The sequence below is a fragment of the Maylandia zebra genome, linkage group LG4 (genome assembly GCF_041146795.1).
Source record: "Maylandia zebra isolate NMK-2024a linkage group LG4, Mzebra_GT3a, whole genome shotgun sequence".
NCBI lineage: Eukaryota > Metazoa > Chordata > Actinopteri > Cichliformes > Cichlidae > Maylandia > Maylandia zebra.
In genome coordinates this window covers 13,391,521-13,410,322 of record NC_135170.1, presented here as the reverse complement: position 1 = coordinate 13,410,322, position 18,802 = coordinate 13,391,521, and the positions used below count along the sequence as shown (strand labels likewise).

Sequence of the window (18,802 nt, the reverse complement as noted above, 5' to 3'; positions counted from 1 at the left end):
CCTCTTAAGCGCTCTAATAAAGCAGAGGTGATTTGTAAGCACAAACCAAACTTGAGTTTGAGTGTAAATAATTTTATTAACATTCAATTCTTCATCAGCCAAACTGCTAAATGACCCGATTAATAAATTCCTACACACGAAACTGACAAAAATAGAAACAGATTCATCTTAAATGTGGATTAAGAAGGTAAATCGTGCCAGCTGTAGCATGAAAGGGTTAATTATGTGCATCAACCAGTACGCCGAGAGGGGGGAAAAAGCTAACATTTTAAAAAGGCATTAACATGACTCCTACCTGCTGAGCTAAATTAGTTAGTGGTGACGTGTGTTAAAGTGAGGGAACAGTGGTTTTAAGGTTATGACAGTTTCAAATACTTCCCTCTTTTCTTGTGTGAACCCAGATATAGATGCTGTATACATTTGTTTCTATATACAGTAAAACGTCTTTTAAAAAAAACACAAGGGGGGTAAAAATACTAGCAATCAAAGCTCTGTGTGTAACCAACACTATGCAGAATGCACCAACTCAGAGACCCCCCCTCCAAAAAAGTAGTCCCACTCCACTTCCACGCTAACTTTGCTTAGCTTGCAACACTTCCCTGAGTCCCGCCCGAAGGTTTCTGCATGCTGCGATGAAGGAGGAGGGTTCAGGAGAGAGACCCACTTTCCACCTTCATCCACATGTTTGAATTATTGACAAAATATATTTTAAATTTCAAACAGGCTGACACTGCACAGTAACCTCACATCACATGGCCCCGCTGACTCCCACTGTAGTCGGGGACAGTGATGCCACGGGGGTCCTTTATAAGAGGTGTTAACGTGGGAGGGAAAGCAGATGTTCTGCCACAGTCACTAACACGAGGATGGTAATTCTGTGTTTATTACCCCTGTGACATCACTGCCCGGCTCTTTAGCAATAAAGATATTTCAAAAGTTAAAAAATAAATCACCAAAATCTGCCCTCTGCCCCAGCTGGTTCCCTTTGTAGTCACAGTATGAATTTTTAATATTTCCTCACTTCATTCATCAATGAAAATATCTTCACTTTCTCCAAAAGCCATAGAAAAGTTTGCAATACAAAAACACCTCCACTGTCCCACACTCAGCTTCCTCTTCAGTACCCACAGAGTGGAGAGAGCTTCTCAGAGCCTGCTGCCGATTTCAGCGCTGCCTCGACCCCCACAGGTGAAAAAGTCAGCTGCCTTTGTTGGCACCTATAGAGAAATGCTACAACTTTAAGACTCATACTCAAAATACTTCATTTGCTATTCTGTCTTCAACACTACAGTGCTCTCCTTCAGGCTTTGCTGGACAATCTCGGTTCTTTTTAAACGGGTTATTCACAGGACGCGTCAGGAAGAGCGGTCCATCGCATCCGCTCATGTGCTGAAGATCAAGAAGGGAATTTGGCAACTGCAAAACCTCAGGCCGAGCCAGGCGCGCCACAGGCTGCAGGTGGAGGGAAAAAAGTGACCATCGAGTCTCCGCTGTAGACTGTGACGGCTCTTTCCTCGAATGCTGAGCTGAAGGGCCGATAACAGATGAACACAAAGACCTCAAAGACGGACGTTTCAGTTTGAGCTCTTGAAATCAGAACCATCAGCTCCAAGGCCGACCCCACGCCACACTGTGCCCACTTTGTGTCTCCACATCGGAGGAAACGACATGTTTCCAAAGGGGTTCCAGAAGAAGACAATAGAGAATTTGTTCTTCCAGCAGGAGGAACCACAACAAGTGTTTTTAACGTTGGATTCTGTGTCTGGAGTAAGACTTTCATCCCAGCTTGTGCCAGGTAAACAAGAGAGTGCAGAGTGCTGGCAGGGGGCTCCACTGTGGGCTGATGGGAGATGTTTGTGGTCCAGCACTGAAATCCAATCCATCACGACCACCTGAGCCCCTCCCTGTAATACTGAAATAAACAAATACATAATTACAAGCAAATTCACAATAAATCGGCTCAACTAACAAACAAACACACAACACATTGAGCTCCATGAAGCTAACTCCTAATTCAGAACAAGCTAATGACTTAGTCACACAAGGAAAAAAATGAATTAAAAAATAAATACTGAACAGCAGCCGTCTCACATCCACAAAAGAAGAAAAGATTTCCAAATGTTTACTTATGTAATGTTTCTGTCTGTGTACACCGCAACACGTGATTTTCAATGATTTATCAGTTATTTGCTGTAATATCTGAAACAGACTGCAACTGAATGGGGTCAAGTTGGCAATTACATGCAGTGTAACACCGTCTTATGGCAACATTTACAGCAGTTTTCAGTCACACTGTTAGTACGACTGACAATCTTGCTTTGCACAAAAAACAAAAAAAAACTTGAAGTCATATTTATTTATTTTGGGAGGGGTGACGACAGATGTTGAGTTTCCTTTGTCAAATCTGTGCAAAGATATTTTTTGAGCACCACAAGAGGGAAGCAAAGACTTAAAATAAATACTATCCTGTCATAAATAATAAGCTTATAATCTAAATCAAGTAAACGAGCTCTTATTTGTGAAACCCCAGTGTCTTAAGGAAACCCGCTGAGGACACTCGTGTTGGTCACAGCTGCAGAAAATCTGATTGATGTGAAGTAAAAGTTGCAAATGTTTGAAATAATAACCAGAACAGTGAGGAAAAAAGAAAAAAGTTCATGAGCCCGTTCCGTGTACTTTATAATGACAGTAACCAAAAATACTGAGCTACAGCTTGAAGCTTCAGTGCGCCTCGGTGCAAAGGTTTTCAGCTCGACTGGCTTTCAGAGACACATAGTTTGGGTGGAAACAGTGTGGACGGCTCGTTATTGGAATGCAGCGCTCAGACAGAGCGGCTCTTTGAAGTTTGCACAGTCTGGATGCGCTCCATTAGAAACAGGTGTGTGTGTGTGTGTGTGTGTGTGTGTGTGTGTGTGTGTGTGTCCACTCGCTCTGATACCCTCACCATAGAGGTGGACGGGCTTCAAGGACTATGAGGTTAATAAACCAATGTTTCTCACCTGTTCAGTTGATGAGGATGCCAGTCGATCGTCCTTCCTCTTCTTTGATATTCTTCAGGTTATTTTCTGCCTCGTCCACACTTCTGTAGCACGGACACGCAAATTATTTATCGTCTTTGCCGATAATACATTTAATAAGTGTGTGTGTGTGTGTGTGTGTGTGTGTGTGTGTGTGTGTGTGTGTGTGTGTGTGTGTGTGTACCTACGTTAGGAAATCCCTGACGTCTTCCACGGTGAGTTCTGCTGTCGAGTCGAGGGTGAGGTCAGCACAGCTAAGGGGGGAGTCCAGTGGGGTGTCCAGGATTGGCGAGGACAAGCAGCTGGGAGGCTCTTCTGTTTGCCCTGCAAGGGACAAATCCAGAGATTCATCTACGTCCGATAGAGAGTGACAGAGAGTGACTGATTGGTCGCCCCAGAAAACAAATGATTTAAATATGGCGAACAGATTGATATTTATAAAGCACTTTACTGTATTCTGTAGACTTGTAACCACAAGCCACATCTGAACAGCCGGAAACAAACCACCACCACTCCCTCCTCCAGTAACTTGCTCATTATTGTGTGTTGAGCTGGATTTTACTGTTTTCTCCTCATTAGAAATATTTGCATGTGATCAAAACATTTAAACATCTGCACCCTGCTACACTGTCTGAAGACACTGGAGCTGCTCTGATGTGCCAAAATTGACATTGTCTTGTACAAAGACAGTAAAAATTGCCCCAATGTATCATAATCCAGGATAATGTGTTGGTGCCTGCGTGTAAAGTTCTTAATGACCTAGTCCCAGGTGAAAGGCCTGCTGGTCTCCACAGCAACCACAGTTTCCTGCTGTGGAAGGTGGTTTTGGATAGGAGAGGCGAGTGGGGCATACTGAATGGTTACCGTGGAGACCAGAGGGGGGGGACCCCTGCTAAGGCACGGTCAGGGTTGTAAGAGGTTTACAGAAAGAAGAGAGAGTGATGAAGAGGAAGAATAAGCGAGAGGAGAAAGAAAAAAAAAGGAGAGAAGGGCAGGAGGAAGAAGTGTGTGTGTGTGTGTGTGTGTGTGTGTGTGTGTGTGTGTGTGTGTGTGTGTGTGTGTGTGTGTGTGTGTGTGTGTGTGTGTGTGTGTGTGTGTGTGTGTGTCCAGACCTACCCTCAGCCTGACCCATCTGGTTCTTGTGGGTTCCGTTGGCCTGAGGCTGCACTGTCGTACCATCGCTGTGGACACACACACAAGCATGCACCATTTACTTTGGCAGTCGATGGAATAATACAGCAATAACAATAAAATGATCATTTCTTTGGTTTCACATGAGAAATCATAATGAACAGTCACAGCTTAGTGGTTTTCAGTGCGGTGTCCAGAGACCTCCCAGGGACTTACACTGGTCCTGGGAAATGTTGCAAATCAGTAACAATGACACTGAATTTTTAAATTTTTTTTATTATTTATGATATATTTATTAGCACGTATATTCTGATAAAGGATTAATCCATATAGCCAACCCTAGTTTAACTGGATCCTCAGATCTAGAACCAAATTTCAGCAAAGAAGGATCTGCTTCCCTTTCGCCTTTTCATAACACACCCGTTAAAGTTTTGAACACACTCGCTCATAATCACAGAGTAAAAGCAGCCTGAGATTTAATGATGCTTACAATCGGAGTGTGTGTGTGTGTTACCTGGTGGGTGTGGGCTCTAATGGTCGGTCGAGCTGAACGAAGCAGAGCGGTTCAGTGAGGACCTTGGCGGAGAGAGAGAACCTCTCGTATTCTGAAGGAGAGATCAGGTAAAACCCTGCAGAGAAGAACAATTTTTTTATATTAGTGAGTGAAACCATCCTTTTAGTCATACGCTGACCTTTCTGAACATACATAGCTTTCATTTTATGTTGCCTCCACATTTAATTTAATTTTTTCCTGCACTACCTCATGTGTGTGTATATCAGAGACAAGGAGGCAAATGTTATCGTGATGAAAATCTAAAAGCAAAAAATAATAATGAAAGAAATCCCACTCTGCTCTTTAGGTGTCTTGAAATAACTTCTTTCACTTTAAATTCAAGCATATTCTTCTCACCCTGTCCATTCCTGGTAAAGACACATGATGCAATGCCACTGATGTCTTCCTTACGGATGCAGTCATAACGCACCTGAGGACACATAAAACACAGTTATGACTCACAAAAACACATTTGAAAGCACACGCTGCTGTCAAGCTCTTGATCAAACCCTGAGGCTGCACCTGTGGTCGGAGGGCAGGAATACTAAAGAGGTGCATGTCCCCGAGGTTGGTCAGACAGACGAGTGTGTGTTCGCTGTAATCCTCCTGAGCTGTGGAGCTGAAGACCACCATGGCAACCTTCCTCACCCGACAGCCTTCATGTGCAGTCAGCTTAAACTTAGTCTTAGCGCTGACTTTGGGAAGAGAGAACACCTGGAATTAAGCAGAGGAGGAAGAAAGGTACGATTTAAAACAATATACAAGTAACAGACCACGTTTTAAGCCCAGATCCATTACAAACTTAAAAAAAATGACAATAAAAATGTAAATACAGACTTTGTGATGTTGTTTCCAGACGATACCTTGAGCTGCTCCTCCGAAGCGATCAGGACAGAGTGAGCGTTGGTCATATCAGGCGCGATGGCGAGGTCTTGAGAGGCTTCGTACGGGTCTGGTAAAGGTTTCCCCCGACCGTCCAGCACGCAGATCGACACCACAGGCGCTCTGTGCATCAGCTGAATCTCTTTACCCAGCACTGCCTCCACGCACACACTGCTCTCACTCGCACCGCCACGCTCACACACTCGCCCCGAACCCACACCGGGCACCTCCAGAGCGTAGGCGTACACACTGCCCGAGTTGGTGCCTGCCCATAGCGTGGGGCCGTGGTGTGTACCTAAGTAAGACCGAGCGTGTTGTTAGCGCGGCACAAACGATAAACGACAACCTTCCTTAGCTCAATCCTGACATTTTCTCCAACAAACAAATGCAGTTCAAACAGTTTAAGAAAAAGTGAATGAAGTAAAGACAGAGTGGAAATATGTTGAAAAGTAAGTAAACGCACCATCACGTAGAAATGTGTCTGCAAAGCAGACACACCGGACCACTCCAGAGAGCGAGTCATCTGCTGACCGCGGCTCTATCCGCCTCTGCACCGGAGCTACTTCCTCCTGCTCCGCTAGAGCAGCATTTGCCTCTTGAACCTATACACACATACAATACATAGTATAAATAGTATAGACAGTGTTCTTTTTGGACAGTTTACTCTCAGACACACAGTCTCTCACCTTGCTGGTGGGCGTAGTGATGGTGCGTTTCTTTCCTGAAACCCTGCTTTTGCGGATGCGTCTGAAGCTCTGTCGTAGGGACTTCTTCAAGGACTTGACTCTTGACAGGGGACCCTCCATTGCTAAGGAGTCATTAGGGTGTAAGGTACACCTAGGAGAGCATAAAGAGCACCAGAATGAATGTAAAGACAGCGGGAAAATGGGTTAAGCAGGGACTAAGTAGATCTTCATTATGCCAAAAATACTCAGGCTTTGCCCGATAACCAAAGAATACAAATCACATGACTGTGTGCGCCTAACCTTGCCAGCACAGCATTTCGTCTGTGGTAGTCAAAAAGGCCAAAACCATGACTCGTCCCAAAGGCGATCAGGTTCCACTCGGCATGCAGTGCCACTGCCGTCACAGAGGCCGGGGGCAAGCACTGCACCACCACCAGCGGCTGAAAGCCCGGGGGGAAAGGTGCGGGTTTAGAGCGCGGTTCCAGCCTGTCGTGGCCCTTCCAGGTGAAGCCCTCCCTGTCGTACAGCAGATCAACCACTGACACGTCGACCAAGTGGTCCGAACGCTCATCACTCAGACCCAGCACGATCACCTAGAAACAGTAAAGAAACACCGTGGCTCATTTTGGGTTTTTTTTTTTTCAAGCAATTCAGTTTTGTTTACATATCCCCAATTCACAATAATAAAAAGAAATAAACCAACAATCACACAAGGCCCTATAAGCAAACACTTGGAAAATGACTAAAATTAGATTTCAGTTTTTCTATGATATAATTAATGAAACAAACTTACTTAATGTTGGTTTTATTTTTTTTAATAACTTGTGACAGTGTGTTTTTGATCTTCACCTGTCCGGCGGTTCCGGCCACCACCAGCTTGTTGCTGTACTTGCACAGACTTATCTTCTGGATGCCAAGCCTGGGGTCGTCACTGTAGGGGTCAAAACAGCCCACCTAAACACACACACATTGGATTTAATTCATTTGAATATAAAACCACTTTCTTGTAAGTTGTTAACATTAAACCATTTTGAATACTGTGCCTTTCTAGATGATCAAAGCAAAACTGAACTATGCAGTGAGTGACACTAAGCCACGCAAAGTTACACTGAAGATTACTTCCCACACACTTCAAGTTCATCATAAATATCCCCATGGAAAAGTGCTAGGAAGTGAGCTGCAAATCAGTTAATGAAATGTACCTATGTCAGAAATTATCTTATAAACTCTACCTGACTTCACAAGCAGACCTTTTTTGGAAACTTGTAAAAACTGCATCATCAGTGTAAAACATTTTGTCTTAATGGCCCAATTACAAATTTAGTTTAATGCCAAAATGCCCTCCTGATGGTTTCCTCCTCCTTTAAAGGCCTCTCTCCTCTTACTATCAACCAAATGCCAGGACAGTCCCTACTTTACCCTGACAGTCTCTGCAAATGCGCATTAATCTGTCCGTCACACACGCACACAGTAGGAATCCCTCTCACATTGGAGTTTTGTCTTAGCAAAACAAGGAGTAAGAGAAGCTTGTCACACACACACAGCAGAAAGAGTGGGATGATGGGTCTGGTTTTCATTACAGAGGAGAAAAAAGGGAAAGGCTCTTCATCCCATATGAGGGCCACATTCCTGAACATGCAGCTCTGTTACCACAGGATACACGAGGAGATGTGTTTGTAAGGCAGTTAAAGAGCGAAGAGGAAGAAAAGAAGTGAGCAGAAGGAACTTGCCATTCTGTCTATCAGCATGTACAAATACTTCATCTATTTTCTACTGGTGTGATGCCTCTATTTTTTTTCTCCATTCATATCAAATCCCAGATATAATGTGCTCTTATCCTGATCACATGCCCGAGCACTGAGAAACATTTCTGACTGTAGAAACCGTTTCTTTAAAATCTCCCGTCTCCGTTTCCTGACTAATGAAGCCAAACAGCTCAGCTAGATTCCCCTTGACACAAAATTCTGCCTCCAGACTGTGAATCACTTCATTTGAATGTATTTCTGCACAGAAAACTGTCCATTAAACCAGAAACAGACTGCGGTTTACGCTGGAGTCGAGTTTTAATAAGAGGAACAATGGGGTGGGTCAGTCTCAAATCCAAACACATGAAAACAATCAGAAAATTAGGGCCACAGATGCAGCATTACAGGGCTGCATGTGTGCGAAAGACAGATTGCTTTTATTCCCTCAGCTTGTAAAACCAGACCCTGTGTCTGAACTCTGAGGAGAGACTTATATTTATGTCCATTTCACCTCCTTTCGTGAAAAGCCTCATTGCTTCTCACCTTCCTGAACGGAGGCCATTCTTCCTCCTCTTGCTGCATATCGGGGTCGTTGCTGGGGTCCTGCGGGTCATCGCTAGGGTCGCAGTCGGTGTGGAAGACGTTGGCTGTGCTGAGTTTGTACAGCGGAGTGAGGGCGACACCCGAAGCATCCCAGAATCGCACCGTGCCATCCTCATGGCTGTAATCACAACAGATTTAAAATAAATAACAATCACAGAAAATTCAATAACTGCTCCCTTTAACAGCCATCTATAACAGCTAGTGACCAGTTTAAACTATTAGTCTATTATGTCCAGCTAGTCAGGTGCCATGTTCAAAGTGATGTTGGTGCATCAAGACAGCAATAAAAAGGCAATAAGATAGCAGATTCACCTGATTCCATCAGTTTATGACTGAATGGGATCACGTGATAATGTGGCGATTGACTGGGAAAAACTGGCATAGAAATGACTACATAAGTTGCCGTGTTCATACAGAGACAATCAAATCATGGGTCAGTCACACTGCAGTAAAAATTAGATGGCAACCTCATTATCACTAGTGAAAAAAATAAAATAAAATAAAAAAATAAAAATCAGTGTCTGCTCAATGACTGAATTTGTTCCACTTTTACTGGCTGGATACGTAGTTGCTAGTTTTCAGGTTGCCTGCTATGGCAGTTGAAGCACTCGTGGTCTGACGTGAATCGATTGGAATCACTCTCAGACTGACTGGCAAAAGTTTGCAAATAATCACCATCTAATTTATAAATGCAGACAGACTGTCAACACATTGCAATCAGTCAGAGAAAATCCTCCACACGTAGTGGTACAGTTGTTGCAGAATAACACAAGCACTCAGTAACTTGCTTTTATATATGAAAATAACCAAAATACAACCAGCTGGCAACTGGCTGAGTCGAGTACCCTGCAGCAAAGCAGCGCAGCCCAGACGAGTTGCGCTCATTAATGCACAATCAAATTGATCGCAACATGTTGGCAATCCTTCCGTGCTTGTAAATTGGTCAGCATTTATTTGATTGCCTTCACCGAACTGTATGAGAGTGACTGCAGTCAGTCCCAGTCAGAGCATGATGGTTTGCAGACATGTTATTTCTCAACGACCTGTGCAACCACATTGCAATCCAAAAAAGTTACCCAGAGGTTGAGAGTGTTGCAAGCTCAACCTCTGCATGACCAGCTGGTCACTATGCTAAACAAACTTGTAAGTAATAATTTCCTTTTTAATGCTGAATTTTAGGTCGCTATATAAAATGTTTAATAGATACACTAACCAATTTATCCACTACCCACTTCAACAGTTATTTATACTCTTAGCTAGCTATTCAAACCTGTCACTTTCTGACCATCAAGTTTTTAAAATCATATAAGTGTTTATCTGCTGCAATCCATTGCTTTTAGTTAACTCATCTTTGGTGATGGAAACAAGTTCCTGTACTTTAAACAATGGAGAGAAACACAAAGGACAAAGAAAGAGAAAAACAAGGATAACATCAGTCAGTTTGTTGCTAACAAAACTAACAGCGGCATCAAAATTCTCCTCCTGCTTTCACGCTATTCTCAGTTTTCAAATTGTCTTTAAACCACTTCTATTACATAACTCTTTTTATTGCACTTTAGGCCAATGCAAGCTCTGTCAAGTGTGCGGTTGGCAACACCAACAGTTTCACGGGATTTCCCCTTCACCATTTTTTTGAATGCAGGATATCCTTTCTTCACGCTGCTTTTAGTGACCTAATCTTACTAGAAAGCATCAGATTTACGTTATGGGAAAAAACAAGAGACCTGAATTCATTTGCAGGGTAGACATGTGCAAAGAGTGTATGTGTGTGTGCGTGTGTGTGTGGAAATACCCTGTCAATAGCAGTTCTTGTTGTTTAGGTGGAGGTGCCAGATTTTTCCCCCCACATATCGGCCAGCTCTGTACACACAAACAATAAATAAATAATCATTCTGAACCAAGCTAGGACTCATCATTTTTCACATCAACATATTTTCTCATGAACTCGTCTTAAAAGTTAGAGCAGAAAAATGTACCATAGAGATTCACACTCTCATAAAGGATCTGCCAATCTGATTTGGCCTCACATAGACAAACAAAGAGCCATGATGAAGAGCGTAACAGCTGTGTGTCCGTGTGTGTTGCTAATCTCCCACTGATCGCACAACCGATCTAAGCCACAGAGCTTTTGAAAAGCCTTTAACTGTCTACACCTGCTCTTAAAGCTCACACACTACCAGTGGCTCATGGTTACATTCCTGATTGTTTCCTCTTCTCATTGCTGGGCTGAGAGCCTGTGACTTATTACTTCCATTTACATGCAAATAGCCTCCTCTGATCAATTTACAACTGTTCTTGCCTTTGAGATTTGAAACAAGCAATTTTAATATAAATCCAAGTAAAACGTCAGCTGATGGGTCAGACTTTGTCTAAGGTGTTTTCAGGTTAAGCCTCTTATGAGGATCTCGGATTTCCTGCGACTGAATATCCCGTACTGCCATGTATAAACCAATTTGCTAAATAATCCTGTCATTCACAGTGCCAATGAGCTTCTTACCCTGTGTGTGTGCTGCCGGCTTTGCTGTGCTTTGCCAGCGTTGACCAGCCTCTCCCAGAGTTTAGGAGGGACGCTGGAGATGTGGCAGGAGCAGGTGATGGCTGACGAGTGAAGAGGAGCAAGATAGGGAGTGGGCATAGAGGGCCATCCGGGGGTCTGGAGGTCAATTACAACCAGTTCTTCTTCTAGTAACACCACTACAGCAGATGGCTCATCAAACTCTATAAGAAGAAAAGATCACACAGGGGATAAAGGATTGATACTCGTGAAAATGTTACCTTACATACACCATCTTTAACACAGGTCAGATTCTGACCTCTCTCTTGCTCCACACTGTGGACGGTGAAGAAATCAATCACTCGAGATGTGAAATCGAGGGTGACGTGATCTTTGTCCTGTTGGATCGTTAGACAGTGGCGGTCACCATAACTGGCTCTGGGCATCCCTCCACTGTATAAAAGCACTGGAGAACTACAGTGAGAAACACAGATTAGCTACTTTTCTACCGCACAATTTTTTTCTATTTTCACTCTGCATCACTGCATTCTTTTACATTAACTTGCAAACAAAAAGTTAACTTCTCTCTTTATTATGTTTTAATAGTATTTTTCTCACCACAGATAATAGTTACATGATGTGGTAAATTATACCTTTTAGATTTACAAAACTAGGAAAATAATCAGCAATTGCATAAATATAGGGATGCAAAAGAAAAGACCAATAAAAATAAAATGAAAATGAATCTGAGAAAACAGTCATAAGTGAAAATTCGCCAGCGCTGATTCCAAATGACCTGTTTGATAGAAGGACTCAAACACACTTTAACAGGAAGGTTGCAAAACGAGGTTTAACACTCACCCTGCTTGTGTTGTCCTCCAAAGGATTTTGCTGATGGCTTTACACGGAAATGGACCTGTGATAGACAATTACAAAAGAAAGAAGAAAAAGAAGACTATTAAAAGCTACCAGAGATCCTTTTTAGTCCAAGAGAGGGCAAATGAAAGGGGCCGTCTGTTAGACAGCACTCAGGGTACTCCACGGGAATATTAAATAATTTACAGCCAACACAGACAGAAACCGTGTACGCACTAGTAGTGGTCTGTTCTTAACATAGTATCAAATCTTAAGCAGCAAAACCATTACAGAATCCACCACAACTCGAGGAAGCTGTAACACTTTCCAGGAAGGGTTCTTCCGAGTTCATAACTGTAATAGAAGTACGAGTTCAGCATTCACACCCAAAGTAATTTAGGTGCGAAGTTCTCTCAGGTTCTCTTTAAAGTGAAGTTTTAGTCCATTTTATTTCAATGCTTCTGTTACTACAGGAAAAATAAAAGGGTAAGCATGAAAAGTCTCTATATGGTTTGTGGCTCTTCATCTATTCTCTACACGTCTGCAGCGTGGTAGAGAGAATTAACTAAGATGCAGAACAGAGTTTTATCACGTTAGAGCTCATTACTGAACAAAAGTTAAATGCTTTAGAAATGTTTATGATCATGAAAGAAATGTAAAATGACAGGTAAAAAGATTCTGAAAACAATTTGCATGACTGGGAAAAATGCATCTAACACAGCCTGTGTGTGGAGCCACAGCGAGCTCTCAGCTGAAGCACTTATTCTCATCACTGTGGAGTCCACTGTCCATCACTGGTTCCACTCTGTCCTCCAGACCTGAGAATGTTTCACTCCTACACTTGAAATGCAAATGTGTGGAGTGTGTGACATGTGATGTATGCATTTCTCACCGTAGGGGATAGTGGAGGACACTGGCTGGTGATTGCAGGTGCTGCCACTGGTAACAGCCCAAACTGAATAGCCTCCATCGTTATGGGAACAGACAAATAAGTTTCCAGAGCGTTCCCATACCAGACTCTCCAGTTGCTGGGGGGAGGGTCATAGACACACAGTCATCACTGCAGGTCATCTAGCTATAACATCACCCTGAAAACTGGGAGCAAGAACAATGAGCACCAACTGTAACAGGTACCTGTTTGCCCAGGAAGAGCTGCTCAGCGTGACGAATGCTCAGATCCCACAGGACCACCAGGCCTCGGCTGTAGCCAATCAGAATCTTCCCTGACTGTTGAGGGTGTTCCTGAAGAGCTTCCACCGGCCCCAGAGATTTCCCACATCTGTAGTCATCTGGCAGACTGGGAAAATGAAAACAAACATTATCCATTATCCCACATCTGTAGCTTCCCGCTTTACTGTGATCCACACGGCTGTAAATTACATTTATCTACACATCCTGACGAGGTCAGACATCTGTCTGATGAAACAATTATCCAATGACACGAGAGATACCAGAGGACAGAGTCACCTGGTTCCATGCGAGAGAAATTCTGTGTTTTGGTTACACTGTACAGACACAGTAAACAGCTGAGTTTGAAAAACAAAACAACAACAACTACATCCTCAAACTGGTTTAGTGTTTGTTATCATCTGAAATTATGGTGTGTGGAGGGAGAGGGTAAATAATGCAGTACACATACGGCGCAACAGAGTTTCGGAAACAGTGCAAGGAGATTATACAAAATGTTGAAGTCACTGCAGCAAATACACAAAGTTGTTCTTTGCACCGAAACACCCCAAAGCAAAAGTGCTAAAACATGTATAATCAGCACAGAGCAAAGACCCAAGTTGCTGAAGTTTGAGAACAAGACATTCCTCTGAGCCAGAGCAGGAATGTAGAGCAGGACACACCCTTGAGATGTCAGAGGATTCCCTCAGCGAAGGAAGAAGAAAGGAGACGAAACAGCCAAGACAGAGAGAGAAAATGAAGTGATAAAGAAAGAAAGTACTGCAGCTTTATGGACTTTAATGCAGATGAAACAAGGATCAATGAACAGCAGCGCCGGGTGAAGCGTACACACACACACACACATATATAACTTCTGTCTGCTGTTGTAGGCTTCACTGAGGAAGATCCTCTCCGGAAGCACAGCGGCAGAAACATTCCCAACAAAGCATTCCATTGTCTCTGTCGCCCTGTTCATAAGTATTTTTAGGGAATCCAGCATCCTGCCATAGAGTCCTAGAGATGATCCTGTGTACGCTTGTGTGTGTGTGTGTTGAAACACTTCCCCAACCGGAATACTGTGTTTTGGCATTTGGTACAAAGCTTTACTGTCTAAAACCTCCCCTCCTTTGCGCACAAACACACTCTCTCACACACACACACACACACACACGCACGCACGCACGCACGCACGCACGCACGCACGCACGCACGCACGCACGCCTGCCTTATCAGCGCCCTCGTTAGGCTTCAGTTCTGCTTACTTCCCTCGACAAGCCTGGTTAATGAGGGGTTTGGCCAAGCAGTCACACAGTCACAGCAGAATGAAAAAGAAACAACAGTAGTACTGATACACAGCCAGTGTGGCAGCACAGCAAAGCTCAAGCACGAACCACAAAGTAGTCTGTGGTATGTAGGGAGGCAGAAAAAAATCACGTTTGTTTTCTGTCAGATATCATACAACATTCTGCATTTCCTTTCTTCTATGATAACAATTGAATTCCTTTACGTGCGTGATGATCGGTGTTTGTGCTCCACTCTCACTGTGTTTTGTTCTAGTTCACTGCTGAGCTCTCACATCACTGCTTGCCACAGTGAGGCTCCACCATCATTAAGGGGGAGGGGGTAAAAACACCTTACAAATAACAGCCCTGAAGTAACATAGCCGTCTTTCAGGTGTCTGTATATCTAGTTAACACTGCTTTGTTAGCAAGTTCCTTTGCAGCCTTTACAACTGATATCATGGTGCAACCCCCAGTCTGAAACAAGGCGTTTTTAGCTTTTCTTTAAGGCCACCCTTCCTCTAAACCTTTCTAATTCTAATGGTTGGCTGCTATTAGCATAGAGAAGGTTTTCATCAGCAGGTGGTTGGAGCTACTGTGCTCACAGCCACAGCCTGAGAGGACCAATATTAACGTTATTCCCCTCACTCTGATATCTTAAGACAAAAGAAGAAAAAAAAAACCCACAAAAATGAGGCTCAACTTTGGCCATATTTAATACCACTGTAATAATATTATATAAACCACTGTCATAATATGGCAGAAAATGAAGAATTAAAGCTGAAAACCCTCACACATAATTAAAGAAGGTTTTCTAATCTGCACTGGTTTAAAACAAACAAACAAAAAATCCATTATGTGACATTACCTTTGTTCAAATGAACTCTACACACACAAACCTCCTATGTGAAAACAAAAGCGCTGAAGGAAAAAAACACACGTACATTTTTAATAAGCTTCACAGAACATGTCTGTTAAAAAACTGTGCAAGTGAGTTACCGGAACAAAGCCAAAATTAGGTAATAGGCTGCTTTGTTAGGTCAACTTTACTGTCATGACTGATTTGATCATTTTATTCTGCAAGTAAAAGCAGCCATATCTTCATTTTTAGTGCTCCTCACTCACACTACGGTGTGTAATTATTTTTGACTTGTCGGGTTTTTTTGGGTTTTTTAAAAGCTAAATAAATTAATATATAAAACATCTGACAGCGTTTAATGGAGCCTGAACCCAGTGAACCTGACCTGCCTGCTGCTGCTAGGGTCAGTGGGGATATTTGTATCCGCATGTGTGTGAGCTGCTCAGCTGGAGCTGTGAGTGGAGGAAGCTGAAGTGTTTAATGTTTACAGGAACGCTCACTGTGATGGAGGACGGAGAAGAGTGGAGAACAAGGATGGTGAAGAAAAGTCAAAAGATTTAAGCATGTGAAGCTATTTACAAGGATAATTTCATATTCTCTAATAAATATCTGCAAAATAAAAAATATAACCCTTCCACATGTGTTGACAGTTAGACAATAAGGCTATGTATTCCATTCCAATATCAGCTTAGCTGCTGTATCCACCAGATTCTTTTGTTTAACAGTGTAAGTTAACAAAAAAAGACACAGATTTATTGCTTGATCTGTACTTGGGTTGTCTCTTTGTTCATGTTTTTTTGTATTAATTCCTTTTGTGTAACAATCTCACCTGTGTGTGATCTGATCCTGGAGCAGTGTCTGGTTATCTTTCAGCGAGAGGCTGGGCACCTCTAGGAAGTAGACGCCTCCTCCCTCTGTTCCAACGCAGAGGAGGTCACATGACTTCAGCAAGAGGAGGACAGTCACCCGAGTGGCACTGAGAGAAAGGAAATTAGGAAAATTTATGATACTCAAAATTCTAACAGGCACAACCAACAACAAGTTGGGGTGTGAAAGAAGGCGAGACATGATTACAGACTTTCAAAAGTTCCCAATTTTCATTCAGGTTTCTGTAAAGAGGACTCTTGTGTACCTGCAGCTCTCGATGCCAGGTCTGCCGGGCAGATTGTAGGTGTTCACTTCCTGTAGAGAAACCACGCCCTCTTTCTTAACCCCACCGACCTCTCTCAGGGGTCCGGCCACCAGCTCCCACAGGTGGATTGTGTTGTCATCCAACAGTGACAGCAGACGACCCTTGGGAGAAAAGAATTAATATATGATGTGTGCCATGACTCACTGCCGAAACCTTAACTTAATTTTTAATGTTTTGGAGGGTTTTGTTTTTTTTTAACATTTTTAAACATTCAGGAGAAAATTGAGCTCACCTGTCCAGGCAGGAAGTGGATTTGTGTGACAGCAGTGGTGTCATTGTGCAGACCTGTGAACTCCACACCAGGCGCCCCATAGCTGCAGGTATCCCGTTAAAGAAATACACAACTTGGCATTCAGACATTTAGACTGGCATGAGCAGTGGGCTAAAGTTAAGATGTCACAAAGCAGCATACTTATTGTCTAGAGCTACAGACACGGAGGGGAAAAAAAAAAAAGATTGGAAGGAGGGAATCTCTGTTCTTCTGTATAATTTGTGTCCACTACTCCCTTTAAAGAGAAGATTCACTGCAAATCAATAAATGTTTGGAACAATGGTCCTTCATCCCTCCAGAGACGTGCACTGAGGCTGTTCTGGCTGCACACCTTACCAAGACACTTCATATACTACAAGTTTCCACCTTAATCCAAACTAAACTTTCTGCTTCCACCAGTCAGTAAAGTTGCATTTTACCTCTTTGTCATTCCAGGCTTGGCTTTTTCCATGTATAATGTTTTCTTTTAGACCAGGAGTGTCAAACATATTGCCAGGGGGTCCCGGCTGCTCCTGGTCTTTCAAAAATATGGTCATTTCAAACGGAGGAGGATAAAATTTGAACCTTTAACGGCAATTTCATCAGTCTTACAATCGTCTTGCTGACAAAGACATAACCCATGGCGTGTCATTGCATAAAAGACAAATTGTCATCATTTAATTTTTCGTGTTCAAACTCATAGAAAATCAGAAAAGTACATTTTTTTCAGTATCCTGAGATATCACATTATAGAGAAGATGCCTCTGGCCACAGCTGGTGCAGCAAGACATAATATAATTTCTGCAGGCAAAAAACTTGCATGAATTATTAGACACCGAGTGGTCTCAGCAGAGAGACGGGCAAAAGCACATTTTATTTTTTAAGTCAATGGCTAGTTATACACAAGAAGAACACTCCTAAAACAAAGCTTGAGAGGTTTAAAAACATAAACCTGGATATATCTGCCTCTCTGTCACATGCCCAAATTAACATTCCTGTTTAAAATATCATTCTTTTACTCCTTCCCATTTCCCTGCACATCAGTATAACACTGTGCACCAAGTGTGGCGCCAACTCTGCCAGGGCAAGCAATTAGACTCCCATCATGGTTTAAAAATATGCATGACTGGTACGGAACACCAGTGCTGTTAAAAGCAGATAACCAAACTGTGGATATTTTTAGTTTTTCAGAAAGGTCACGAGATAGAGGGGACCATAACATAGTCGTCTGTGTCCTCCTGTCTGTTTAGATGCATATATTCTGTAACAAAATTCAGCGTCCTCAGATACTACAAGACAATGTGAATACACAAAACAATCACGGCACAAAAAAAAAAAAAAAAAAAAAAAAGATGCACGTACACACCAGCAGGCAGAGGGGAGTACCTTAAAGTATCTCACTTTATTTAAAAAAACAAAACAAACAAACAAAACTAGTGAGTAAGAGGACAGAGTGCTATAATTCTGAGCTGTAAACTAGACGCACACAGTTTAGGTGTAATAGAGGGGTGGAATTAGAACACTATAACAAAGCTCATAGCAATTATCAAAACCAGATGACGCAGATGCCTGAAACCACCACTGTGTACATATATGTACGTCTGAGCGTGTGTGTAATCAGCGGCAATCTCCGCAGTCACCCCTTTGTTAGCCCAGGAAATGAAGCCGAGCTGATAAAATAAAGATTACTCTCAAGATCTGTGACGACAACTGCACTAAATAGGACTAAATTGTGAGTTAGCGCGCATACACACACACACTCCTCACTAGAAGCTGCACACATATACACACACACGTGGTGCTTGGAAGCAATATCGACACACTTCAGCACACTGCTTACATAAGCCTGTAGGAATGTGGATTAAAAATGCAGAAAAATAAGAGGAAATCTGGGGAGTGCATGTTTGTATTCTACTGTGTGCACAGCGGGTTTTCTACATTCCTGTTTTATCTGAGGAAAAAGAAAAGATCAATATTATAATTACATTAATTTATACGTTTCTTTCCCTCACTTCCTATTCCCAGGACTCCAAATCCCCATAGTCAGGAATTTGTTAAGAAAGTCACAGATATTCGATCATCATCATT

General features: G+C 42.7%; 1 protein-coding gene across 2 annotated transcripts in view; it reads right to left on the bottom strand.

The window, feature by feature from the left end:
* Positions 1–56: 56 nt before the first annotated feature.
* Positions 57–18,802, bottom strand: part of llgl1 (LLGL scribble cell polarity complex component 1) — a 34,776-nt gene continuing 16,030 nt past the window's right edge. Inside the window, exons 3-24 of one of the 2 annotated variants that reach the window (XM_076883002.1) lie at positions 16,697–16,778; positions 16,405–16,565; positions 16,102–16,248; positions 13,101–13,263; positions 12,859–12,994; positions 11,973–12,027; positions 11,431–11,585; positions 11,115–11,335; positions 10,410–10,477; positions 8,558–8,735; positions 7,119–7,223; positions 6,570–6,862; positions 6,270–6,420; positions 6,047–6,185; positions 5,565–5,878; positions 5,224–5,415; positions 5,059–5,131; positions 4,663–4,777; positions 4,134–4,198; positions 3,206–3,341; positions 3,000–3,079; positions 57–1,912 (exon numbers count right to left, since the gene is read on the bottom strand). In XM_076883002.1, coding sequence (XP_076739117.1) covers positions 3,004–3,079; positions 3,206–3,341; positions 4,134–4,198; positions 4,663–4,777; positions 5,059–5,131; positions 5,224–5,415; positions 5,565–5,878; positions 6,047–6,185; positions 6,270–6,420; positions 6,570–6,862; positions 7,119–7,223; positions 8,558–8,735; positions 10,410–10,477; positions 11,115–11,335; positions 11,431–11,585; positions 11,973–12,027; positions 12,859–12,994; positions 13,101–13,263; positions 16,102–16,248; positions 16,405–16,565; positions 16,697–16,778 — 3,025 coding nt within the window. In that variant the 3' untranslated portion in view covers positions 57–1,912; positions 3,000–3,003. Of the gene's footprint in view, positions 1,913–2,999; positions 3,083–3,205; positions 3,342–4,133; positions 4,199–4,662; positions 4,778–5,058; positions 5,132–5,223; positions 5,416–5,564; positions 5,879–6,046; positions 6,186–6,269; positions 6,421–6,569; positions 6,863–7,118; positions 7,224–8,557; positions 8,736–10,409; positions 10,478–11,114; positions 11,336–11,430; positions 11,586–11,972; positions 12,028–12,858; positions 12,995–13,100; positions 13,264–16,101; positions 16,249–16,404; positions 16,566–16,696; positions 16,779–18,802 lie in introns of both variants that reach the window. The other variant, XM_004575821.5, reaches the window with a different exon arrangement.